This window comes from Schistocerca nitens, chromosome 11 (genome assembly GCF_023898315.1).
Source record: "Schistocerca nitens isolate TAMUIC-IGC-003100 chromosome 11, iqSchNite1.1, whole genome shotgun sequence".
Taxonomy (NCBI): domain Eukaryota; kingdom Metazoa; phylum Arthropoda; class Insecta; order Orthoptera; family Acrididae; genus Schistocerca; species Schistocerca nitens.
In genome coordinates this window covers 38,534,504-38,562,447 of record NC_064624.1, presented here as the reverse complement: position 1 = coordinate 38,562,447, position 27,944 = coordinate 38,534,504, and the positions used below count along the sequence as shown (strand labels likewise).

Genomic DNA, 27,944 nt, shown 5'->3' with positions numbered 1-27,944 from the left:
CAGCTGTAACCAGTCAGAATGTACTACCACTGTGTGGTCAGACAATGAATATCTGCAGTGACAGAAGTCACTCGTATGATGGAATAAGGGGTTTCGTATTGAAGCATGAATTTCTTAGTCTTTCCTTTCTTAATCATGGGGTTACGAATCAAAAATAGGTTCCCAGGTTTATACTGAGAAAGCACAGCCCCTTTGTTACGAAGGTTCATCTTGTTTCTGGGTAGCTTGTATTTATTTTGTTTTATCTGCTTCCAGGTAACCTTGAGGTGATAACTTCTGCCAGATCCACGACAGATTGGAGTTTATCATGTTGAAATTGGGAGCTCATAGGCTGCCCATATACTTCCTCGTACGATCTATACCTAGCTGATTCATGTATATGACTATTTTATGCAGAAGCTACATAGGCGACCTACCTGTCCCAGTCACTGAGTGGTTTATGTAGTAAGACAAAATCCGAACTGTTGTTTGATGTACACATTGGAGGTGGCTATTAGCTTTTGGATGGAAAGGAGTGTTTCTCAGTTGTTTGATTCATAGTCATTTGTACACTTGTAAAAACAGGATGTACATAAAATTAACCCTCTGTTCAGTCAAAATTTGATCAGGACTTCAGAATGATAAAACTTAGCTATTGACAAAGGCACTTGTTACTGTTCCTGTAGTCATATCTGCAACTTGCACTAGAATTACATATCTAAGAAAAGATCAGTGATAGATAGGATGTATTTATTATTTTGTGAGGTCTGTGGGAACGGTCTAACAATGCCTAATACAACATTCTGAATCGGGTTTGTAACGTCTGTAGCCCCTAGAAGTGTTAGCAAGGCAATTTAAGTTTATGGTGGGACTGACCTCTGACCACAAGGCAAGTAGTTTTGTATGTACTTCTGAACATCAGTCTGTCTATCTTCCCATCAATGCCGTGTGTATATTCTGGCACTCATGGCTTTTTGTCCATTGTGACACACCTGCAAACTGTCATGATACTAAGCTCTTATACATGCTTGCAATTCTTTCTGCAGTTATGACTCTGTTGCTCAGGGGGATTTATGTGGCATAGAATATAATGAACTGTGACAAAATGTGGAATAGAATTGTACCAGTGACATTGTACATCTCTCAGTTCTTCTCTTAAAACATTGTCAGTCTGAATCATTTTGATCTTATGGCTCAGTGCATCAGCATTTAGGTGTGAACAGCCTAGTTTGTGGCATATGTTATAATCTTATTTCGATACTTTTAATGCCCAACTAGTCAAATGACTGCTGGGATCCTTTAAACTGAGCCTCTACAAAAGAGCAGTATAATCAGAGACCACAAAGAATTTTCTTCTGTAGAAATAACATTTGAAATAGTTGACTCCGAATTTAAGTGCTAGCAATTATTCTTGACAAAGAACAGCACTGATAGCATATTTGAGTTGTCTGTTCGAAGGATAAAACCTTTTCAGAATCAGTATATTAATAATGTGAACCTGTCAAATAATATTTAAGTTTTCTCGTAGCCAATTCAAATCCCTCTGTCCGCTTAAGCACTGCACCATACTTTAACAACTTCGTTAATCGTTTGGCTGTCATAGCATAATTCTTTACCAAAGACGGTAACAACTAGTGTGGCCAAGAAAAGTTGCATCTCCTTAATGTTAGTGTGCCTGGAAGAGTCTCAACTGATTTGGTTAGCAGTGGATAATTCTTAATCTCATCTGAACTGATAGTATGTCCCAGGTCCTTAACCTTTGACTGTGCAGAACAAAAGCTTTAAATTCAAATGTGTGTGCTGTAACCTTGATAAAACGTACCTCAATCTCACCAAACATTCCTCAGTACTCCTTGAAAATATATCAGCCAAATACACTAAAGGCGCTGTAGGCTTCAATCATCTTAGTAACAAGTCAGCGAATCTTTGGAAAGTGACAGGCGCATTTCTAAGGCTGAAAGGCATGTGTAAAAACTCATACAACCCTCATGGAACCAAAAATGCGGTTTTATAGGTATTCTGGTGCAATCGGAATTTGGTGGTAATTAGAATACATGAAAAAGGTAGTAAAATACCTACAGTTTCCCGGTATGTCCAATGTTTCTTCGATATGATAATAATAATAATAATAATAATAATAATTTTATTGTCTTTAAGCCATTACAGCAATAGACAAAGTCATACATATAATACAATACAGTACAGTACATGCTATAAAAGGACAGAATTGTTAAGAACTTTACAGTTTAATATCACAGGTCATGAAATCCTTTACATTGTAGAATGGGTTTACAACTAACCAGTCATAAAGTGTTTGTTTGTATTGTTGCTCTGGTAAATTTTGTATACCTTGTGGAAGTTTGTTAAATAATTTGTGGCCCATAAGTTCATAACTGTTAACTGATTTTGACAGTCTGTGGTAGGGCGTATAGATAGAGCTGTTTGTCCTAGTGCTGTAACAATGTATATTTGCCCTGCGTTTTACTTTAGGTAAGTTCCTTTTTGTGTAGATTAAAACATAATAAATATATAGGTTTATTACTCTTATGATTTTTTGTTGAGTAAACAAAGGTTTACAATGAGGCTTGTATGGTGAGCCTGTAATTATCCTAATAGCTTTCTTTTGCAGCAATAGTATATCATGCACACAAGTGGAGTTTCCCCATAAAATAATGCCATAGGATATGATGCTTTGGAAAAATGAGTAGTAAGATACTCTAACATAATTTTTAGGTACACAGTGCATTAATCGCCTTAACAAATAGATTACCCTAGACAATTTATCGCTAATATACTTAATTTGTGGATTCCAAGAAAGTTTATCATCGAAATATACCCCCAAAAATTTAACACAACAAGGATCATCTGATGGAAACTTGTCTTTTAAACTAAATACCATCTGCTGGGTTTTGCTTTCATTAAGCAAGAACCCATTTGCTTTAAACCAGAGTGAAGCTTGCTCAATTGTCTCTGTAACACATGTTTTAAGGCTATTAAGATCATTACTGCTGTTCAGAAATGTTGTATCATCAGCATAGAGTACTGTTCTGGATTTGATAAATGATGGCAGGTCATTTATCATTATTAGGTAAAGGAAAGGGCCCAGCACAGATCCCTGCGGAACACCTACCTCAACTTGTTCTATACTGGACATTTCTTTCCCAACACAGACAGCTTGCTTACGGTTTTGTAAATATGATCTTAATAGCTTAAGGCTGTTACCTTTAACACCGTAAAAGTCCATTTTTTCGAGTAGTAGTGTATGTTCTACACAGTCAAAGGCTTTGCTTAGGTCACAAAAAGTCACTTGGGCAAAGCATTTATCTTCAAATACTTGATGGATGTATTTAACAACATTGTCTATGGCATCAATGGTTGACAGGTTTTTCCTAAAGCCATACTGTGATCCACTTATTAATCCTATTTTATCAAAGTAAACAGATAATTGTTGGTAAATTATGCATTCTAGAACTTTTGAGAAAACTGGGACTATGGATATTGGCCTGTAACTGGAGACAGAATTTTTATCTCCTTTCTTATGTACTGGAACTACCCTAGACAGTTTAAGCTCATCAGGGAAAAAACCCTACAGTATACACTTGTTTATACAATATGTTAGGGGGTACACTATACAGTCTATTACTTTCTTAAGCATGTTACAAGACAGGTCATATATGTCTACACTGTCTGATGATTTTAACTGCTTCACTATTCTTAACACAAAACCAGGTGAGACCTCAAAAAAATTGAAGGTACTTGTGTTTGTTGATGACCTAGCAATATTTTTTGACAGTAACTGTGATGAGCTGATTTCAGGTTTAATTATAGCACTTCCTACTTCCTCAACTGATTTAATAAAAAAGTCATTAAATTCCTGAGGAGAGATACTAATTTTGTCACTTCTTTTATCTTTGGCGACACTATTTATTAGAGTCCATGCTGCTTTGCACTTATTGGTGGATTTCTCAATACTTCTGAGATTGTGTGCTTGTTTGGCTTCCACAATTGCTTTTTTGTACTCATTCCTGGATCTAACATAGGCTAGTTTAGCATGGTTGGTTTTCAGATTTTTATAAATATTGTACAACAACATAACTTGATTTTTCATAGTAGACAGCTATTTTGTGTACCATGTATTTTGTCTATTTGGAACTTTTGCTTTTAGGACTCTGTCAGTTACTTTGCATTTCTTTATTGGTATGCAGTCATTAAAGTGTCCCAGAAATGCTTTGAGAAACCTATCAAATAGTACCTTTGCTGGCAGACAATTGCTTAGAGTATAATGTGTCTCATCATAACACAGGCCAAACCAATCTCTGTTAGAAAGGGACGTACGAAACCTGTCAATTTTCTCATCTGTGACTGGTCTAGTGACCACAACTTCTGGGACAAACTTATTTACATAACTCTTGTCAAGAGGGAACCTACTTGTATAATTTAAAGATACTGAATCATGATCAGAATATGGAAATACTGTCACAAAACATGATTCTTCTGTTGTTTTAAAATTTACAAAAATATTGTCAAGACATGCATGTTCTCTTGTAGGTTTGTTATTGACTGAATGTAAGTTGCAGTGTCTTAGTAGGTTTTGGAGTTCAGTGACAGTACGTTTTTGTGTTGTGACATCGAATTCAGCATTCACATCTCCACCTATCACAATATCATAATGTATCCATCTAGTATCTGTAAGTACATGTAACAGCAGGTCCAGTTTTTCTAAAAATACATTGGTTATACCCTTAGGTGACCTGTACAGGGAAATTACAACTAACTTAAAACTGTCTATTACTATACCAGAGGGTAGGTATCAATGGTAGTTACCTTGTTTTCTGCTTGTACGTTAATGCATAGGCGATAGGGTTTTTGGGTACCGCAGCGCTAGGGACCAAGCAGGGGTTTGCAGAGGATTGATCTATACCTGCAACCAGCTGATCTTGTATAATATCCTGACCAACGGGTTGTAGATAAAATGGGAATCAGTCCAGTTCCAAGCCTGTCCAGTTTCTAAGCAATTGGCCTAATATCTTAAATTTGAATTTCGTGTTGCACAACGTTAGTGACTGACATATACTGCGGTTTCTCGAACAACCAAGCATATTCCTTTAATACCAATTACAAAAGATTTGACTGACACTGGCAAATGTGCTAACTTCTCATAGGCCTGATTTTTTAAGTAAGGACGTTACTGTGCAAATTCTTCTTCTGTCAGCTGCTTCTTGCTCTTACACTTTAACTTATTTTCACACTGAAATTCTTCCTCTACAACTTCCTGAGCACAAGCAAGTATTGTTCCGCGTGTAATCTCTATATCTACTTACCGAAAGTCGTCAATAAGTACTGGAGCACAAAACTTTTTTACCAGTGTCTCTATTTTATTTACAATTCTTCTCACATGAATCAATAACCTGTAGAGAACATTGTTTAGACAGAGTGTATCAACGAAAAAGTCCACTCTAGGCAGCATTTGGATATTGAAGTCTGTCCTGTGCCGCCGCTGACTGTTACCAGTTGTATAAATTTCAAATGCCCATGTATGTGGTTCTGTTGGTGGTTGTGGAAGAAGCCTCATTCCATAAATTCCTAGCGATTGAGGGTCGCGAGTTCCACCGAAATAGTTGCCTCACTGATTCGAACAATATGCGTCCCATAATATACCACCATCCAGTACCGGTGTAGGAAATCCTCCTCTAGAATGACACTGAAATCCCTTCTGCGTCTTCTCCCAACTTTCCTAACAAAACCATAGTTCTTACCATCCATATGCAGGTTTACAAAATATATCCCTGTGGCAGTGTTACTTCTTCTCTTAATCCACTAATGTAACAGCGCAACGATTTAACTGCACTCTTATCATTAAGAGAAACAAATAATGCTCTAATTTGAGTCCCTGTATCTACTGACACTTTGTCAGCTCTTCCTCTGATAGTGGCCTCTAAAATTATGTTACCCACATCATTTACACTTCTGTTTTGGGCTGGAATTCATTACCCACGTTACGTGGACGATGGGTGGTGGGGCCTGATTCCTGACCATTTCCCCTGTGTGTACTCATATTTTGTCTGTTATCACGTGGAGAATTCCGCTATTGAAGAGTCTGTCTCTGATCTTTTGGGCAGGCAGTACTTGCATATCACCGTTTTACAAAAACATGGCGCAGCTTATTGCTTTGCGACACAGTAGAGACGAACTTCGCGGCCACCTTGCAAAAAAGATTCAATCTTACTGCCTCATTTAGTGAAGTAGGCGAGGCCACCTTCACTTCACTACATATCTGCAGATTTATTCCACATATGAAGACGTCAATTGTTCTGGCTCTAGCTACCTCAATTAACACGTCATTACATGTGGCATCCCACCGTAAGACATATGTGTCACCTGACACAGCTCATATTTGATCAGCAAAATCTTCATTTAGCTTGTGCCATAAAGTGGATAAATGGTCTCTGTAGTAGCTGGCTTCTCATTTGTCGGAATAGTGCTCTGCTAAGTCGTAGGCCTGGGCTTCAGAGAAAGGTAATAAAAAGATTACCAAGGGCCGTCCTGAAAGTTATGTAAGTGGTCTACTGGTTTGGGATCTTAGTATTGAACCCTGTTACATCTGGGGCAGATTCTATTGAAGATGTTGTCACATACGCAGGTGACATCGTAGTAGGTGTGTCTGCAGACTCCAGGACAAGACTTTGCCTAAAGGCGAGCGATATGCTTGCTCAGATGCAACGTCAGTGCAACAGCAACAACTGACTATAGCTGTTCATAAAACCACATACATACTTCTGAAGCGAAGGCTTTCTCCTAGTAGGTATCCTTCCCTGAGGCTTGACGGAATACCTGCAAAATGTATCACTGCTAGTAGGCATTTAGGCTTTCTTCTAGTCAAGGAAAGAAACTGTCTAAATCACTAAAAATCTGTTACTCAGAAAGCGGCCAAAATTATGCATATTGTTGCCTATGCTTGGACTGCTGACTATAAATTATCATGTCATGTGGTGTGGTCATATCACGAAGCTAACTTCAGCACTATTATGGACTTCACTGCCAACATCTTGACACATCATCTTAGCCTAGGGAGCAACAAAACAATAGTGCGACGAATTCAGTGCAGCTTACTTCTGCAGCTCAATGTGCTTTTTACACTACATCTGTAGAGGGTTCATTGGTGATAATCGGATATGTCTGATGGGTATCGTGATATGTTACAGGGCAGCACTGTTTTGGTTAGGGTGTGAGCAATATGATCATGTGTATGGAGATCACAGGACTGCATATTACGGATAAGACATTTATGAGCCTGTAAGTTAGATGAATAGCAGTGTGATTGGGACACTAAGAGCACTGCAAGGAGTGTTTAACGCATATTTTCAAGCATGATGAACAGATTGAAATTGCACGAGGAGGTATGGGGCACGAGGTCGAGGGCACGGTCCATATCCCAAACATCTGAACCGTGTGGTATGTAGTAACACACCAATCTGTGAATGTAGAGAGGAAGACCATGGTGATCATGTCGTTCTCAGATGTCCCCCTTTTCAGGTAAAGAGAGATTGCGGATAATTAGACAGCAATCTGCAGACAATAGCAAGTGACCAAAAGTTTTAGGTCTAAAGTCAGTATGATAGCGCATCAGATATAGAAAAGGCAACTGCTTAACTTTCTGTCTACAAGATCAAGTGGACGTTGTGAGTATCAAAATAATGTCAACAGTTCACAAAAACCATTTTCTCAGTTATAGATAACAACAGGCACATACACATGTAATTAAGGGACCAGCCACACGTATATGTATTGATATGAGGATTGTTGAGTAATACACATACCAGTGTGGGTGATGTAGAATAGTGTAGCAACGATAGATTCAGGAGTAGGTGTAGCTGTAGTTAGTTGGCAAACCTGAGGTTCTTAAGACAGAAGTCGTTGACTTGGATCTTGAGTTAATTCCCATTATTTTCATTTTTTTAAATGAATTCTTATTTTTCAAATGTTGTGTTTCAGTTCTACGTTAATATTACCTATGGTTGCTGTTAACATTATTTACTACTACATATATAATATGAAACTGGCGTTCTACGGATCAGAGCGTGGAATGTCAGAGCCCTTAAGCGGGCAGGTAGGTTAGAAAATTTAAGAAGGGAAATGGATAGGTTAAAGTTAGATATAGTGGGAATTAGTGAAGTTCGGTGGCAGGAGGAACAAGACTTTTGGTCAGGTGACTACAGGGTTCTAAACACAAAATCACAAAGGGGTAATGCAGGAGTAGATTTAATAATGAATAGGAAAATAGGAATTCGGGTAAGCTACTACAAACAGCATAGTGAACGCATAATTGTGGCCAAGATAGATACGAAGCCCACACCTACTACAGTAGTACAAGTTTATATTCCAACTAGCTCTGCCGATGATGAAGAAATTGAAGAAATGTATGACGAAATAAAAGAAATTATTCAGATAGCGAAGGGTGACGAAAATTTAATAGTCATGGGTGACTGGAATTTGGTAGTAGGAAAATGGAGAGAAGGAAACGTAGTAGGTGAATATGGATTGGGGCTAAGAAATGAAAGAGGAAGCCGCCTGGTAGAATTTTGCACAGAGCACGACTTAATCATAAAAGAAGGCTGTATACATGGAAGAAGCCTGGAGATACTGACAGGTTTCAGATAGATTATATAATGGTAAGACAGAGATTTAGGAACAAGGTTTTAAAATGTAAGACTTTTCCAGGGGCAGATGTTGACTCTGACCACAATCTATTGGTTATGACCTGTAGATCAAAATTGAAGAAACTGCAAAAAGGTGGGCATTTAAGGAGATGCGACCTGGATAAACTGAAAGAACCAGAGGTTGTACAGAATTTCAGGGAGAGCATAAGGGAACAATTGTCAGGAATAGGGGAAAGAAATACAGTAGAAGAAGAATGGGTAGCTTTGAGGGATGAAGTAGTGAAGGCAGCAGAGGATCAAGTAAGTAAAAAGACGAGGGCTAGTAGAAATCCTTAGGTAACAGAAGAAATATTGAATTTAATTGATGAAAGGAGAAAATATAAAAATGCAGTAAATGAAACAGGCAAAAAGGAATACAAACGTCTCAAAAATGAGATAGACAGGAAGTGCAAAATGGCTAAGCAGGGATGCTAGAGGACAAATGTAAGGATGTAGAGGCTTATCTCGCTAGGGGTAAGATAGATACTGCCTACAGGAAAATTAAAGAGACCTTTGGAGATAAGAGAACCACTTGTATGAACATCGTGAGGTCAGATGGAATCCCAGTTGTAAGCAAAAAAGGGAAAGCAGAGAGGTGGAAGGAGTATATAGAGGGTCTATACAAGAGCGATGTACTTGAGAATATTATGGAAATGGAAGAGGATGTAGATGAAGATGAAATGGGAGATACGATACTGCGTGAAGAGTTTGACAGAACACTGAAAGACCTGAGTCGAAACAAGGCCCCGGAGTAGACAACAGTCCATTGGAACTACTGACGGCCTTGGGAGGGCTAGTCCTGACAAAACTCTACTATCTGGTGAGCAAGATGTATGAAACAGGCGAAATACCCTCAGACTTCAAGAAGAATATAACAATTCCAATCCCAAGGAAAGCAGGTGTTGACAGATGTGAAAATTACCGAACTATGAGTTTAATAAGTCACAGCTCCAAAATACTAACGCGAATTCTTTACAGACAAATGGAAAAACTAGTAGAAGCCGACCTCTGGGAAGATCAGTTTGGATTCTGTAGAAATGTTGGAACACGTAAGGCAATACTGACCCTATGACTTATTTTAGAAGCTAGATTAAGGAAGGGCAAACCTACGTTTCTAGCATTTGTAGACTTAGAGAAAGCTTTTGACAATGTTGACTGGAACACTCTCTTTCAAATTCTGAAGGTGGCAGGGGTAAAATACAGGGAGCGAAAGGCTATTTACAATTTGTACAGAAACCAGATGGTAGTTATAAGAGTCGAGGGACATGAAAGGGAAGCAGTGGTTGGGAAGGGAGTGAGACAGGGTTGTAGTCTCTCCCCGATGTTATTCAATCTGTTTATTGCGCAAGCAGTGCAGGAAACAAAAGAACAATTCGGAGTAGGTATTAAAATCCATGCAGAAGAAATAAAAATTTGAGGTTCGCTGATGACATTGTAACTCTGTCAGAGGCAGCAAAGGGCTTGGAAGAGCAGTTGAACGGAATGGACAGTGTCTTGAAAGGAGGATATAAGATGAACATCAACAAAAGCAAAACGAGGATAATGGAATGTAGTCGAATTAAGTCGAGTGATGCTGAGGGAATTAAATTAGGAAATGAGACACTTAAAGTAGTAAAGGAGTTTTGCTATTTGGGGAGCAAAATAACTGATGATGGTCGAAGTAGAGAGGATATAAAATGTAGACTGGCAATGGCAAGGAAAGCGTTTCTGAAAAAGAGAAATTTGTTAACATCGAGTATAGATTTAAGTGTCAGGAAGTCATTTCTGAAAGTATTTTTATGGAGTGTAGCCATGTATGGAAGAGAAACATGGACGATAAATAGTTTGGACAAGAAGAGAATAGAAACTTTCGAAATGTGGTGCTACAGAAGAATGCTGAAGATTAGATGGGTAGATCATATAACTAATGAGGATGTATTGAATAAGATTCGGGAGGAGTTTGTGGCACAACTTGATCAGAAGAAGGGATCGGTTGGTAGGACATGTTCTGAGGCATCAAGGGATCACCAATTTCGTATTGGAGGGCAGCGTGGAGGGTAAAAATCGTAGAGGGAGACCAAGAGATGAATACACTAAGCAGATTGCGAAGGATGTAGGTTGCAGTAGGTACTGGGAGATGAAGATGCTTGCACAGGATAGAGTAGCATGGAGAGCTGCATCAAACCAGTCTCAGGACTGAGGACCACAACAACAACATATAATATGAAACATTGTGTGTCACCATTATTAACGAATATGTACGACCTGTGTAGAGTTTCCAGAAAACAGATCTAAAATTCGTAGTAATGAACTGAATTGAAATGAATTGCTTGAAATTTTATTGTATCTTATAATGCATCAACATTTTCAACGTGCTTATGTCTGTCATCTGAGAGTTTTAACCTCACTATGTTTAGAAAAATTCCATTCGGCCAAGTCCAAAGATGCCACAAATCGTTAATATTCTGTAAGAAAGTAGTGACACTTCCATTCTGTTTTCACGAAAATGTAGGCGTAAAGGAGACTGCAGGGAAGCTGCTTTCAATGATTGCTACAGATGCTGCAGAACTATCTTTAGGGGTTCCTGAAAAACTTGGAGCTGTCCGAGAGGCATTGTGCTCAATTTCATCCCTTTGCGCCAGTTTTTCACATTATTCCTGTAACACTAACTTCTGCCAGGTAAGTATATTGATACGTTCAGCTGGCGTATGGAAAGGGTCCGTGTTGGCATTCCCAGCAGCTGCTACTTTGGTCGCTCTTGAACTGGGAATCCCTCCAGAAGGAAAAACAGTTACTTGAAAACCACGTAACTTTGACAAGAATGATGTCGCAACATTGGAATGAAATTTAGGTCCTAACTACAGCGATTTACAATGACGGCAGCACACAGAGAAGCGGCAACTGAGTATAAGTAAGCATGGCTAGCGGGACTTACTTTGATTTCTCGGCAGGGAAAGCTCCGCCAACGACGGCATCGACGTCAATAACGGCACGTCGACAGCAGCGACGACGACTAAGACCCTCGAAAATGTGGCACCGACCCACGGTGGTGACTGGAACTCTCGCTGAATGAAGGCATAGCGACGGAGGCGGTGACTCGGGCGGGACTGCCACCCAGAACGATATGGTGGCAGTGCAGCGTAGAGGATGTGCCCCTGTGGCCGGAACGTTGGGGAGTAGCGGCCCACAGGAGTTTTCACGCAGCGTGGTGTATGTGGACGCATCTGAATGACAAGAAAAGTTGGGAAAAGTATTCACAGCGTAGTCTGGCCGAGCTCATCTCGTTTATAGGACAGTGTAGTGTTACTATGCGCTGACGACCTGCAGCAAGCTCGATAACAGAGACGTGGCATCCATCGGCAAAACAAAATATTCGTATGTTGAAATGGACAGTGTATTCGAATCCTGCAGATGACATCTGCGTACAGGAATTGGTGAGGGCAGGGCAATTTTAGGATGTGGGCGTCTGGGAGTGCATGAAATTCGAGGGAATTTTTCAAAAATGACATGTGGATTGTCGTTCAAAACAACTGTTTGATTTTTATTTCTGAAATCAACGTCTAACGGATACAAGTGGCGCTTGGGAGGCGACTAACAGACTGAGGGGCATATTGCTCAAGAGAGGGACAGATGATCCAGTCGAAGGCAAGTTGCCAAGAGCGAGTCAGATCAGACCGCACATTACCATTTGCAGCTCTCTGATTGGTTGCTGGAGGGTTTTCTAAAAGAGTTCCCTCGTCAGCAACGCTTCACCTAAGCATCATCCTGTCAGCATTCTCGCTGTCAGAATGATGGATGTGACCAAAGTGTGGGCTGGTGACCATATCCGTTTAAGGCACTCATTCACGTGTCTGCCTTACCCAGGATTTGTCTACAATACGTTGGTCTACAATATCTTTTATTATTATCATAGTAACGATAACCAACAGCGTGTTAAAATTATAAGCCAGAAGTTAGGTGAGAAGGTGACCTTCTGTATTCGGTCAGATAGGGGTATAACCACTGTTGTACTGCTTCGTCTTCTGTGTACCACAACAAGGACTACACTGAGCAAAACAAGTGCTGCTGTAGTGGTTGATAGGACAATAGTCAATATTGTCTCTTTCCTGTACTGATTTTCCCGATATGAATTAAATGCTGCAATAAAGTTTCCAAGGAGTCTCTTCCCTCCTGCTGGTTCAGAAATGTATTTATAGACTGCGTTAATTCCGACCCTAGAGTTTGATTTGAACTGCTAAGATTTCCGGCAGGTAGCAGTTCCGTGAGCTCCTCTGGCCAATACATGTGAGGCTCCGAAATATTCAGCTATTATCCCTTAAATCGTGTCAGGCAAACAGAGAGTAGGCCCCATTATCTCGCTCGCTGTTCCAGTTAATAACAAATCCCTTCCTTTTAGTTCTAGCCTCTTCGCTGGTGTAAGCTTCCCCTGGTCGAAACAACTAGCCGTTACTACCATCGTGTTAAAGGCAGAGTACAACCAATGCGCCTAGAGCCGCTGAAAGTGCAATTCTGGCTCGAGTACTTCTTTATTGCATTCTCTTAGTTCCTTTTGTCCCATTAGCAATTTCACTGTGCAGGAATCCTGCCCCTCTCTTATTATTATATTTGGATAGACTGTGATTTTCCCTCAGTGGCAGTTTTGTAATTTTCATTCCTCCATTTGTACATATTTTCCCTTGTCTTTTGCAATTAACTGCAGGTGCTGCATGTTTACTCTTACAAATTTCTTCAAAATCCCCAAATTACAGGATTTGCATGAACTATAGTAGTTATGATGTGCTTGTTTCCCCGTTACTGGTATAGAAACGGAAATATAAACTTTGGCTTCATCAGTTCTCGCTGATACTGTGGTCATCTTGAAATAAAAAGCTGAGTTTTTGCGCTTGGAATCTAAAACGTACCTCAACTCCGGTGGTAGTTCCTTTTGTGCTTTAGTTAAACCCTTTAAATACTGCTCTGTGAACAACAAATTTACCTCTGACCGACCCCTTACAGCCTACTACATAGCCTCCTATAGTTTCACTTTCCTTTGTGCTTGCCAAACACTAACTTTGTCCCTTTCTAAGGCTTCCACTTCAGTTTGTAGTTCCCTGGTATTCTGATTAAGTGCCTCTTCTACAGCTCAGGTATACCGCTTTACTCCTCAGATGAGTTGTAGTAGTCGTGTGTTATTCAATACGTCCTTCTCCAAACCTCACCTATGAGCACGACTACCTATTACTTTTCTCCCCCTTTAATTCTTTGCTGCTCCAAAGCTGCTTATACTAATTGCACTAAATGTATACATAACCTAAAAAATATCAATTTCTTTTTCCTAGGCCTTAATCCATACTGGTTCTTCATCACCATTTATTCCACAGCTCCTTTTTTCCTCTTCTGACAGCTTTCGCCTCACTCTCCCCTTGTGGTTCACATTCCTATCCCTGGAATAACTTCCGTACTCCCTCGAAAAGCTTTCAGCCGCCCTACACGCACAATTATCGGCCTCCTCGACAACTGAATCTTGACATTTATTGGTGACGTAGTGTCTACCACTTGGTATGGCCCCTGATACTTTGCAAAATGCTTCTTCATCTTTTCCTTAGGTGTATATGAAGTTGACAGCATCACCCGCTGCCCAACCATATACTGTGGCATTCTTGCTGTACGGCCCACTGCTTCTTCCTTATTCTCTAGAGTTCGTGTATTTGCCCTCTCTACTGTATTCCAAATTTTCCTTATCGCTCTGGCAAATTGCTTAACATACTCTCTAGGCTTCCCTTTCTCTGCTTTCAATATGTCAAATGGTGATGTCATTCTACGACCATATGCTATTTCATATAGCCATAATCCTGAATTTGCATGCTGCTTTAAGTCAGAGACGATGTACTTCAAATAGACATCCTGGTTGGTTTGATGTGGGTCACTGTAGTATCTAAGCATCTTCCTGATCGTCCTGTGCACTCTTTCACTTTTTCCATTGGCTTGTCGATGGAGAGAGCTCGTTCTTAACTTCTTCACATTCAGTAACTTACACAGGTCCTTGAATAGATCTGTCATGGAGTTCGTTGCCTGGTTTGTTGTCATTGTTTCCCGCAATACAAAATTCAGTATCCTGGTATCAAAAGACTCTGTGCCACTGTTTCTGCCTGCTATTTTGACACTGCGACCGTTTCTAAGTATCGTGAAAAATATCCAGCGACCTGTCTTTCCAACCATTATCTATTATTTCGTAGCATCCAGTCTTACTGGGACGGACTGTAGGTGGGCCTGGGGCTATTCCTGCCTTATCCTCTACTTCTAAAAGTATTACTCACCGAGCGAGCGGCTCCCTTGTGACTCATGGCAGGCTGCCCTGTCTCGTGGTCGAACAGCGGACCCCATACTGCACTCTGGGATGTCGCTCTGGGTGTCACAGGCTCATGGTTTAGGCTGTGATACTGAGACGAGAGTCACTTAGTATGTGAATGGGAATGGCTGAGAACTTAAACGCTTAAGGCACGTACTCTAGACTCTCCCATAGTTGCAAGTGAGTAAAGGCTTCCATCCTCCTCTAGCGTACTGCAAAGTCGCTATCTACATCTACATCTAAACGGATAATCTGAAAATCATATTTAAGTGCCTGGCAGAGGGTTCTTCGAATCACCTTCACAATTCTCAATTATTCCAACCTCGTACTGGCGCGGAAAGAATGAACACGTATATCTTTCCGTGCGAGCTCTGATTTCCCTTATTTTATCGTGGTGATCGTTTCTGCCTACGTAGGCTGGTGTCAAAAAAATATTTTAGCATTCAGAGAAGGAAGCTGGTGACTGGCATTTTGTGAGAAGATTCCGTCACAACGAAAAACGCCTTTCTTTTAATGGTGTCCAAGCCAAATCCTGTATCATTCCATCTACATCTGCATGGATACTCTGCAAATCACATTTAAAAGCCTGGCAGAGAGTTAATCGAACCACCTTCACAATTCTCTATTATTCCAATCTCGTATAGCGTGTGGAAAGAATGAACACCTATATCTTTCTGTACGAGCTCTGATTTCCCTTAGTTTATCGTGGTGATCGTTCCGCTCTGTATAGGTTGGCGTCAACAAAATATTTTCGCATTCAGAGGAGGAAGTTGGTGATTGGAAATTCGTGAGAAGATGCCATCGCAACGAAAACCGCCTTTCCTTTAATGATTTCCAGCCCAAATCCTGTATCATTTCTGTGTCAGTCTCTCCCATATTTCGCGATAGTACAAAACGTGCTGCCTTTCTTTGAACTTTTTCGATGTACTCCGTCAGTCCTATCTGTTAAGGATCCCACACCGCGCAGCAGTATTCTAAAAGAGGACGGACAAGCGTAGTGTAGGCAGTCTCCTTAGTAGGTCTGTTACATTTTCTAAGTGTCCTGCCAATAAAACGCAGCCTTTGGTTAGCCTTCCCCACAACATTTTCTATGTGTACTTTCCAATTTACGTTGTTCGTAATTGTAATACTTAGGTATTTAGTTTAATTTGCGGCTTTTATATTAGACTGATTTATCGTGTAACCGAAGTTTAACGAGTTACTTTTAGCACTCATGTGGATGACCTCACACTTTTCGTTATTTAGGGTCAACTGCCACTTTTTGCACCATTCAGATATTTTTTCTAAATCGTTTTGCAGTTTGTTTTGATCTTCTGATGACTTTATTAGTCGATAAACGACAGTGTCATCTGCAAACAACCGAAGACGCCTGCTCAGATTGTCTCCCAAATCCTTTATATAGATAAGGAACAGAAAAGGGCCTATAACACTACCTTGGGGAATACCTGAAATCACTTCTGTTTTATTTGATGACTTTCCGTCAATTACTGCGAACTGTGACCTCACTGACAGGAAATCGCAAATCCAGTCACACAACTGAGACGATAGTCCATAAGCATGCAATTTCACTACGAGCCGCTTGTGTGGTACAGTGTCAAAGCCCTTCCAGAAATCCAGAAATACGGAATCGATTTGAAATCCCTTGTCAATAGCACTCATTATTTCATGCGAATAAAGAGCTAGTTGTGTTTCACAAGAACGATATTTTCTAAACCCATGTTGACTGTGTGTCATTAGACCGTTTCCTTCGGGGTAATTCATAATGTTCAAACACAACATATATTCCAGAATCCTGCTGCATATCGATGTTAATGATATGGGCCTGTAATTAAGTGGATTTCTCCTATTACCTTTCTTGAATATTGGTGTGACCTGTGCAACTTTCCAGTCTTTGGGTACGGATCTTTCGTCGAGTGAATGTTTGTATATGATTATTAACTATGGAAACAATGTATAAGAACACTCGGAAAGAAACCTAATTGGTGTACAGTCTGGACAAGAAGACTTGACTTTTTTAAGTGATTTAAGTTGCTTCACTACTCCGAGGATATTTACTTCTACATTACTCATTTTGGCAGCTATTCTTGTTTCGAATTCTGGAATATTTACTTCGTCTTCTTTTGTGAAGGCATTTCGGAAGGCTATGTTTAGTAACTCTCTTTTTGCAGCACTGTCTTCGATAGTAACTCCATTGCTATCGTGCAGAGAAGGCATTGATTGTGTCTTGCCGCTAAAATACTTCACATACGACCAGAATCTCTTTGGATTTTCTGCCAGGTTTAGAGACAAAGTTTCGTTGTGGAAACTGTTAGAGGTATCTCGCATTGAAGTCCGCGCTAAATTTCGAGCTTCTGGTAAAGATCGCCAATCTTGGGGATTTTGCGTCTGTTTAAATTTGGAATGTTTGTTTTGTTGTTTCTGAAACAATGTTTTGACCCATTTTGTCTACCAAGGAGGATCAGCTCCGTCGTTTGTTAATTTATTTGGTATAAATCTCTCAATTGCTGCTGATGCTATTTCTTATTTCTTTGAATTGAAGCTACATCTGGTCTACACTTATATTATTTGTTTGAAAGGAGTGGAGATTGTCTCCCAGGAAGGCGTCAAGTGAATTTTTATCTGCTTTTTTGAATAGGTATAGTTTTCGTTTATTTTGGAAGAATTCGGGGTTACAATTTTCAGTCTCTCTACAACAGCCCTGTTTTCACCGATTCCTATATCCGTTTGATGCTCATTGTTAACTCAGTATTATTTGTTGTTAAGAGGTCAAGTGTGTTTTCACAACCGACGGTTGCTATACCGCGCCCAGATGGCTCTGCTTCACAACGCCACTTGCCGAGTTTTGCTTTACAATGCAATACGCTCCCACCTGCGGCTGTCTCTGTTGCAGCTCTGACGTATTTTTTACCGAATACAGTCGATACGCTACAGGAAGTACATAGTTCACTGTGTGGGAATTACACAGTAACTGAAGGTCAAGCTATTAATTAAAAAGAGAATTACATACCGTTGTAGCAAAGCTAACATTTCTGTCATGTAACCAACCTAGAAGTATTAACAAAAATTTTCGGCGGACGATAGTAGCTGACATAATCTGTTCCATAAATGAGTTCAGCACGACTGGCAGTTCTGTCTGAATTGTCCTGTTTAACTTTCAAGCAGGAGTCAATACATGGTTAGACCAACATCGTTGCTCACTGGAGTCCAGATTGAAACATAAATGACGAGGGTACAGTTTTATAAGGGTAAGTCAAAAATTATTCGGACTTTTGATGAGACACTCCGTATACTTCAAAAATACAATTTGATTTACACGTTACTTTTCAGTACGTGTAGTCTTCTTTCTTTGAAATGCATTTGGTCCAACCGTCCACAAGCTTGTGTATGTCTGCCAAACTGGTTTGCTGTGGTTGTGAAGCCACTGGTTTGCGGTTGGTTGTGAAGCCAGTGATGCACCACTTCTAGCACCTGTGTGTCTGAGGAAAATCGGTGACCTCGCAAAGATTCTTTCAGCGGCCGAAATTAATAGAAGTCTGATGGAGAATGATCTTGGCTACAGTGTATGTTCCAGTGGCTCGAAACACAATTTCTGGATTGTGTCAAGGGTGAGGCGAGCCATGTAAGGATGAGCGTTACTGTGTAACAGTAAAACTTGCCATCACAATATACCTCATCCTTTATTGCGAATTGCTGGTTTAACCCTACACTGCATGTTGTTGCCGTTTGGCAACGCTAATATTCGTTACGTTTTTCGAGCGTACTTCTTGTTGCCAGATGGCAACACCATGCATATTGCAAGTCCACCTACAATAAATCAGACCTTAAGGCAGATATCGATAGTTGACAATATGGCGGCAATCGTGGTGGAAACAAACCAGCGTGCTTGTGTTTCCATAACGCGTGTGTGTAACATTGTATACGTGACGTTCAAGAGGAGCGAAAGCACTTATTACTAGCTGTTATTTATGCTATATGCTGTGAATGTCGTCAAAAGTGCTACTCTAGTATTTATTTTCCAAATTCTGTAGTAAGTTCGGCATAATTTAAAGTGTAAACTGTTGTTCCAATGGGTCATAGCTGTTGTGTACCAGGATGTAAATCCAATTACGGCAAAACATACGATACCTCAACATTTAAGTTTCCCAAGGAAACAGCATTGAGGGACAAATGGATTAAACTAATTCATAGGGATAATTTTGAAGTGAACGATAAAGCTGTGGTATGCATTAAGCATTTTGAACTTAAGTTTGTGGTTACGGAAGACATTTTTCCTGTGGAAAATAGTGAACCAATACGTGTGCCACGAAAAATACCAAAACTAACAGATGATGCATTTCCAATCATCTTTCCTAATCAACCTTCTTATCACACAGTACCAGTTCCTAAGCAAAGGAAGAATCCTGAAGATCGTGTTCAACAGCTACTGGAACGTGATGAATGTAGTTTCAGTAAGTGGTGCGAAAATGGCAATATACCTGACTTTCAGCATCTTAAAAGCGAAGTGCAGAAAATGAATGTTTTTCCATTTACAATTTTAGTAAAGGATGACTACGTATCTTTCATTAAATTTAAGGATGATTCAGTCAGTGATGTGCCATTAGTTTCAGTGTGCTTCAAGATATCAAGTTCCTTGGAAGTAAAAGTGTTTCACCAAAATGTGTGTTTGCCTACAGAAACCTTGAAATGGATACTACAGTCTGGGGAGGAAGAGAACTTGAAATGTGACAAGTGGACGAAATTTGATAATCTGGTGAGTCACCTAAATGGTTTCACAGATAACTCTACTGGCACCATTGACAAGATTATAATTTTAGTCAGTGTTCTCAAACAAGCACTAAAAGCTGGTAGTGATTTTGACGCTGAAATAGCACCTAAAATAGAATTTGTTTTGGAGCAATTACAACTCGCAATAACAAAGCAATGTAGATATTTTCCTGAACTTTTGATATGGGCAGCAACCATTTGCTTTTCATTTCCTGGTGCCTACCATCACTTGAGAAAAACAAATGTGTTAACATTACCTCATCCTGTCTATTTAAGGCAGTTTCTATGCAAAATGGGTCAAAATAAACCTTGTATTGGTCCATCACAGGTAGCTTTTTTGAGGGAAAAAAATAAATTTCTTCAGGGAAGTGACAAGGTAATTTCAGTGATGCTAGATGAAGTTTATGTTAATTCAAAATTCTCTTATAAGGCAGGAAAGATACTTGGTGTTGCTGAGAATACTTCAGATAGTACAACAGCAGGTACAATGGAGGTTTTCGTGGCATCATCTTTACATTCTGATTATAAAGAAGTGATAGCTCTCTTTTCTGTAAAAAATGTTAATGTTGATACTCTACTGAAAATGACAATTGATGTATTAAAGTTAATGCATGAGCTTAAGTACGATGTTATATACCTGGTAACAGATAACCATAGCACTAATAGGAAAATGTATCAGCTTATGTGTGGTGGCACTTTACAGCCGTGTATTACAAATCCAGTCGCTCCATCCAAATTTCTCTTTCTTCTGTGCACTTGCTTAAGTGTATCAGAAATAACTGGTTGAATGGAAAAAATGAATCCTTCATAATGCCAAATATTGAGGATACATTTGCTTTCATCAATACCTTTCTACACAGTGATGAAGGGAATGCTGCATGTGAATATACTGTCAGTGAAGCAAAGTTTTCAGATTTGAGGAACCTGTTTCATTCTGAGAAAAATAAACTGTTGAAACTTGCCCCAAAGCTAGTGAGAAAGGCAGTATATCCAACTTCTATTGAGAGACAGAATGTTACCCTTGCTCTCAGTGTTTTTGATTCTAAAAATGTGGCAGCACTAGAAATTTTGAAAAGTCAGAGGCTTGAGATTTCTGATGGCACTATTCAGTTTTTGAAATTAATCATTAAATGGTGGACAGTTTCTAATGTTCAGCATCCCATGAAAGGCAAATACACATCAGATGTTAATTCTAGCCCAATCACTGGACCTACTGACTCCAAACGTGTGTTTCTTGAAAATTTGAAAACAGTTCTTGATATCTGGCATGCATTGCCTACTGATGGAAAATTAACCAATGAAACATATACTGCTTTCTCTCACACACTTGCAACAACAGTTCAGTTATGCAGATACATTTTTAACACTTACAACTGGTCCTATATTCTTACAGCAAAATTACAAACTAATGCTTCGGAAGCAAGATTTGGAGCTTATAGAAGGCTAAGTGGCTGCATATATAATGTTTCAGTTGAGCAAATCTTGGAATCTGAGAGGAAACTGAAAGTAATAAGTCTACTAAAGCTCAGATCTACTAAACATGGTGAATTTACAATAAATGATTTTGCAGCAAAAGTAAATTACAGCATAAAATACCAAACGTATGAAAATTTTGATGAATTAGAACCTGCTCTAGAGGAACTAGCAAACATTCCCATGATGGATGAAGACTTGAAAGTCTTGGTTTGTATTGCTACCTACACCAGCAAAACAGTGCTTGAGAAGCTGCAAAAAGGTGGAAAATGTTCAGGCTGTGAAGAAATGTTGCGGACACAGGATGAAATTTTGTTGCAGTGTGACACCAAAGAACTCCTTTCCTATTTCAACCAACTGAATCGTGGGGGATTGAAGTGTCCTTCTTCTATAATGATTTCCTTGTGTTGTAATATATATAAACTTTTTCAAGTTCTGATTAGCAGCACATATGAACCAGAATTCCTAAAACTTGAAAAATCAGAGAGATGCAGTACTTGCCTTAGGAACTGAATTGTGTGAAAATGCCGTTAGTAACATCAGTGATGTGTACAAATGTGGCATTCCTTTAAAGACAATAATAAAGAAAAGTATTAAAGTGCTTTCAAATATTTTTATTAATAATTACACAAAACTGTTGAATGAAAAGTGTGTTTCAAAGGAAATTGCTCGAACACTAGTCAAACAAAAAAGAGGAACTCATAAAGACATTGCAGCAAAAATAACAAAACGCAAAGTGGCCAAACTGAGCAGCAAATAAATCCAACAGGTATTCAAAATCAAACACTTCTAACATATTATGTAATGACAGTGACCAGAAGTAACTGCATATTGTTTAATACAATTTTGAGCTTTAGTTACACGCTTCATTTATTATTGCTATGTAGCTTCTATTGTGCAAATTATTATTAGTGTCCAAATATGCCATTTACATGTGTTTTGTAGTAGTTTCTTGGATTTGATTTTGAGTTGCATCTCATAATTTTACTTCGTCATAGTTCTTATTACGTAATTTGTGGCTTTAGTGACAACTTTTTATTTTAGTTTGAAGATAGAAAAATACATAACAATGCATTTCTCACGCAATTTAGAATCTACTTTCCATTTATGAAGTTTGTAAATTATTCATATTAGGGTAGCGCTGAAATACTTGGCCTAAGACGGCCGCCATCTTGGTTTCTGTGTTGTGGTCTGATGTATTATAGGTAGTCTTGCATATTGTATACATTGGAGTCTATTCTAAGAATTTAGTTTATCGTTTGCTCCACAGATGGCAGCAGTCTTGAATTGAGGTGAAATGCAACAAAGAGCGCTCCAGTGAATTTTATTGTTGAGCATTAAATTACGTAAATTAATTATAAACTGACACAACTTCTGTCAACTAAAAAAAATTATCGTGTTACAGAGATTTAATAAGAGTAGAAAACATGTTAAACACTTTTTTCCTTAAAAGTAAGTTTCTGTGTACAGAAATTTACGCGTTGCCATTTGGCAACACTATGTATTTAGTCATAGCATTGTCGCGTACTTGCTTAGAAAGCTTGCACGCAGCACTGACGCTGACGCTGCAATTTCAGTGAATTGATGCTCTTTCTTTTATAAAAGTATCATGAATCCTGAAAGAATTTATTTTATGGATGACGATGGACGATTAAAGGAGTTGACAGAAGAAATTTGGTTTTTAATACCAGTTCCGAGTGAAAGTGAAGATGACAGTGGTGATAAAGATGAAATATGTGACACCAACAATAAATTCTTGAAGTCACACAGTGAAACTGTTAATCTTATTGATTCCAGTGTGACTTCAAATGATTCTGATTGTGCTGGGCAGTCAATCAATGCAGACACCTCGGTAATTGCAGCAGGGACTACAACTGCAAGTACGAGAGGCGGTTCTGCTGCAAATCTGCGCAAGGTGAGAACAATACATCATAGATAAAGAAAACACGAGATGTGTTGTGGAAGAAAGGAGAGATGAAGTATGTAGAGCAACCTTTTCTTGGAAAAGAAGCTTTACCAGTTGAGCTATTAGCAAAGAAAACTCCATATGACTTCTTTTCATATTTTCTCAACGAAAATATTTTAAAGTTGATTTCACGCTAATCTAGGCCTTATAGTACCCAAATGAATTTCTCGAAGCCCAGCAATGTTACCGTAGAATATATTCAAAAGTTGTTAGGTGTTTGTATCCTCTCTTCTGTTGTAACACTGAAGAATGTGAGCATGTATTGGAATAACGTTGTGGGCGCATCAGTTGTACAGGACAACATTACTGTCAATAAATTTGAGCAACTGAGGTGCTTCTTACACTTTCAAGACAATTTAGCAAATACTAATGGAGAAGACAAGCTCACAAAGATAAGACTTATTTTTACTCACATGAATGAAAAATTTGGTTCAGTTCCAATGGAGGAGTCATTAACTGTAGATGAACAAATGTGTGCTACCAAAGCCAGGCACCATCTCAAAATGTACATGCCGGATAAACACCATAAATGTGGCTATAAACTGTTTTTACTTTGTGGTGTATCTGGGTATGCTTACAAAGTAGAGATTATACAGGACGTGAACATGAATGGGACAAGAATGATGCAGAGCCAGATCTTGGTGCCAACAGCAATGTGGTTGTTAGATTATGCCGGAATGTACCAGAGAATCAAAATGACAAAATTTACTTTGATAATTATTACACATCAATACCGCTAATGCATTATTTGAAGGGAAGAGGCATTTTATTTCTAGGAACTGTTAGCAGATATAGAGTTCACAATAAGAAACTCCCAGACGAAATGTCTCTGAGTAAAGAGGAAATGGGTAAAATACTTGAGTTTATTCGAAATTATGAAGGAACAGAGATCTCAAATGTACTCTGGAAGGACAACAAGACAGTCATGTTGTTATCCACGTTTGTAGGAAGTGACCCTGTAAGCAATGTAAAGACATATGATAGGAGTAGGAAGGAACATATTTTTGTATTTGTCCAAAAATTGTACAAATTTATAACAAGCATATGGGGGGAGTGGAACTTCTAGACAGCCTCATTGGGATATACAGAATCATAATGCATAGTAAGAAGTGGTACTTTCGAATACTTTACCATCTTGTTGATGTAGCCACAATCAACAGCTGGATTTTCTACAGCAGAGTTAACAGCATCCCATGTGCAACCCAGTGTCTCAAGCTAAGGAGCTCCAATTAGCGAATTTTAGGATTGAACTGGTTGAAACTTCGCTCAAAATTGGTTTCAGTTCTACACCAAAGAGAGGAAGGCCAACTTTTATAGAGACCACCAGCAAAGCAGAAGACAACTTCACACCATCCATCTAAAAATATCAGATTCGATAAGGTTGGTCACTGGCCTGTTTATTTAGATAAAAAACAGATGTGCAAAAAAGGAAAATTTGCAAGGTTATACAATTATTAAATTCGAAAAATGTAACGTGGAGCTGTGTCCTAACAAGGAAGGTAACTGTTTCACTAAATATCATCTACTGCGATTTTAATGTTTTCAGATTTACTTCACAGAACTATCCTGCTTTATATGCCATTGAGATCAATAATATGAAATTCAAATTCAAAATCAAATATCTTATACAATCTTTGTTCCATAAACTGTATTTGTTACTTAATTTTCCTGTTTGATTTGCTGTTGTAAAAGTTTTGGCAACTGGGGAGTGCATTATGTCTAAACAAATGACGTTGCTAAATGGCAACAAGTAATAAATAATGACTTTCACATTGTTAAATGAGTTATATAATTTTTCAACATTTTTCCGATTCATTGGTGAATATTTTCTACCATATATATATATATATATATATATATATATATATATATATATATATATATATATATTATTTTTTTGCGCTAAAATAAAAATTCATGTAGTGTAAGGTTAAGTTTGTTGGTCAACAACGCACAGTAATAGACTTCGTTGATGGTTTTCCCCTTCCCCATGTAATATTCCTTTTGCATCCCAAAACACGTTTTGCATAACCTCTGCTGCTGATGTTGCAGACTATAATATTTTCTCCACTGGTGATTCTGGGTTCTTCCACTCCATACACCAGCGTTTTGATTCTGGCTCATAGTGATGAGCACAAGTTTCATCACGCATCGCTGTTATTTCCAAAAATGGCTCGACCCCCTGCCATAAAGGTCGAGTAAGTATTGGCTGACCTCAAGACGCCTAAGTTTGTGTTCTTCAGTGAGTTGTCATGGCGTTCATGACAAACAAACTTTATGGAAGCCAAGTCCATCACGGATGATGGTATTGGCAGTGAACCGTGATTTATTTTCAAAGAATATTCTTAAGAATTTATTTTAGTTACTAGCAATTCATCGGTAACATTAATACATTTAATCACGCTATGTAAGCATGGAAGTAGTTGCCAGGGAGTAACTAATCAAATCATAACCAAATGCCTTTTAACAAATGGGAATTTTATTCACTTTAATAGTGCGTAAAAGCATATTTTAAAAGAAACGTTTAAAATTATAATCAGAAAGCACCCTGTAAATATCAAAGTTACAATTTATTCAGAGGCAAAAAAAAAAAAAAACAAGTTTTTACTGTAAGAGCTTTCAGGCAGAAAACTCTGCCGCTCCCTTTTGACATGGCAGTAGTTACGACCGCTAACAACAGTCTCTGAAAGACTACACTGGTGCAAATCTGCAACACACCAGATAACTTTAAACTAAGAGTTTTAACAATTTACACAAGCACACAAACTATGCACCCCCCCCCCAGGAGTGATGGAAACGGTACAAAACGCTAACAATTAAAATATTAACCTGGCCACCAAAGGTGCAACTTTATTTTAACTTCTAAGAAAAGTCTTACGGTGAAAGGGTGGCAACTTTATATACTAAAATGATCATTTAAATAAAAGCCCATGAAATGCAATCTTATATAAAATTCTATAAGGTTTGCCAAACAATAGTTAAGATGCTCTACAGTACACAGATACCACCTCTCAAGATCATAGGCAATAAAAGATAAAAACATATTTCAGGTATTATGCCGTTACACTCCAAGCAATAAATTCGTTACCACACCAGATCCGACAAACATGACAGAGGCAACTACTAACGTACAGTAGATTGATAGGGAGATAACCGAACAACCCGAACCGCAGGTTGCTCTAACTTCCCCTACCCCACAAGGGAAAACCAGACCACCCAGTTAATAAATAACCACTTTCCCGCGGGTGGGCAAACGAGAAGAATGGTGGGACGACCCCAAAGCAAAACGGCTGGTGACCTCACCAAGAAAACAAGTATAATTTAACAATAGTAAATCAAACAACATATCACCAATCACTTAACTTCTAATAAACTGCGATTTCTCGAGAAGACGTGGCGCAGCATCCCCAAATCGCTCTCCCGAACCGTCCGCTGCCAGCTGCTTCAACGGACGCAGGAAGGCGCGCTGATCTCCCGTCTCACGGCGACGCAGCTCGCACCGGCCAGACTGATGTCGTGGGATGACTCCTGTTGCTCTCGTGTCGACTACTAAGTCACTAGCCCTCGCTATACGCCGTGGCCCACTGGACTCACGTGGCGACCTGATTTGCGGCGACGCTCAAGACGGACCAGTCATCTTGTGTCTCAGTGCGCGACTGACCAACCGATCGATCCAACCGCCAGTGACCATTGCCTGAGCAAACTCGAGCACATTGGCGGCCTAACATGCAGACTCAGATGCAGGAACTAAGCCCCGACCGGGCGACCACTCGCTGAGTTCTCTTACTGGTGGAGTGGAAAGACTCATTTTGCCGGATCATTTTGATCCAAACGATAGACATACTAGCACTCCAAACGAAAGACAGACACTAACTGCCTAACAAATGCGGACGAGAGACAGACTAGCAAGCTGGGGACGAGAGAGTGACCCAGACTTACCGACTGGCGAGCTCATAGCGCCCCTTAAATGCGCGTGAACAGGCAACCTTTCCCGTTTCCCACCAGAAGGAGGCGCCAAAGCTGTGATTGCCACAGCGGCGCCACCGCTAGAAACGGAGGGTGACTGCTTCAAAATGGTTCAAATGGCTCTGAGCACTATGGGACTTAATTGCTGAGGTCTTCAGTCCCCTAGAACTTAGAACTACTTAAACCTAACTAACCTAAGGATATCACACACATCAATGCCCGAGGCAGGATTCGAACCTACGACCGTAACGGTTCTGCGGTTCCAGACTGAAGCGCCTAGAACCGCTCGGCCACTTCGACTGGCGGCGATTGCTTCACACTACGCGCTGCGGCGCGCTCTTCAAAACAGCAATTTTGACTACGGCTCAGGTAGAACAATGACTGATATTCAGTGTAGACGCTATGCCATCAATAGTAATACGCCTGTTCGTCAAAACTATCAATTGAGCTTGCTCCATTTTGTCGGCCCTTGTGGATCTTGACAGGCGCCCTTTTTCCTTTTTGTGAGTCATTTTTTTCCAACTACATTCGAACTTCTCGACCCACTTGAAAGAACTTGACCACGGCAATGTACTATCCCTGTACTGTGTTAACAGTCTACCATGAATTTCAGCCCCTTTCACTCCTTATGGCCAAATAATCTTATGACTACTCCTTGTTCTTCGTTTGTGCACATTGCTAATTGAGTGGATATTTTTACGCTGCCACTGCCAGCTCACTTCTGTTGCCATAAAGATCAAGTGAGTTGCATGTCACCACAGTAGTACCAACTGTAAGTATGCTTTCACAGAAT

At 39.4% G+C, this 27,944-nt stretch overlaps 1 protein-coding gene across 4 annotated transcripts in view; it reads left to right on the top strand.

Moving 5' to 3' along the window:
- Window positions 1-27,944, top strand: part of LOC126213063 (zinc finger protein 43-like) — a 173,432-nt gene that overhangs the window by 128,620 nt on the left and 16,868 nt on the right. The window contains exons 7-8 of one of the 4 annotated variants that reach the window (XM_049940643.1): window positions 19,656-19,732; window positions 23,017-23,105. The exons of 1 other annotated variant lie outside the window; for it this stretch is intronic. In XM_049940643.1, the coding sequence (XP_049796600.1) occupies window positions 19,656-19,707 (52 nt within the window). In that variant the 3' untranslated portion in view covers window positions 19,708-19,732; window positions 23,017-23,105. Of the gene's footprint in view, window positions 1-255; window positions 699-19,655; window positions 19,733-23,016; window positions 23,106-27,944 lie in introns of those variants that run through there. 2 more of the 4 variants (XM_049940644.1, XM_049940645.1) reach the window with 2 other exon arrangements.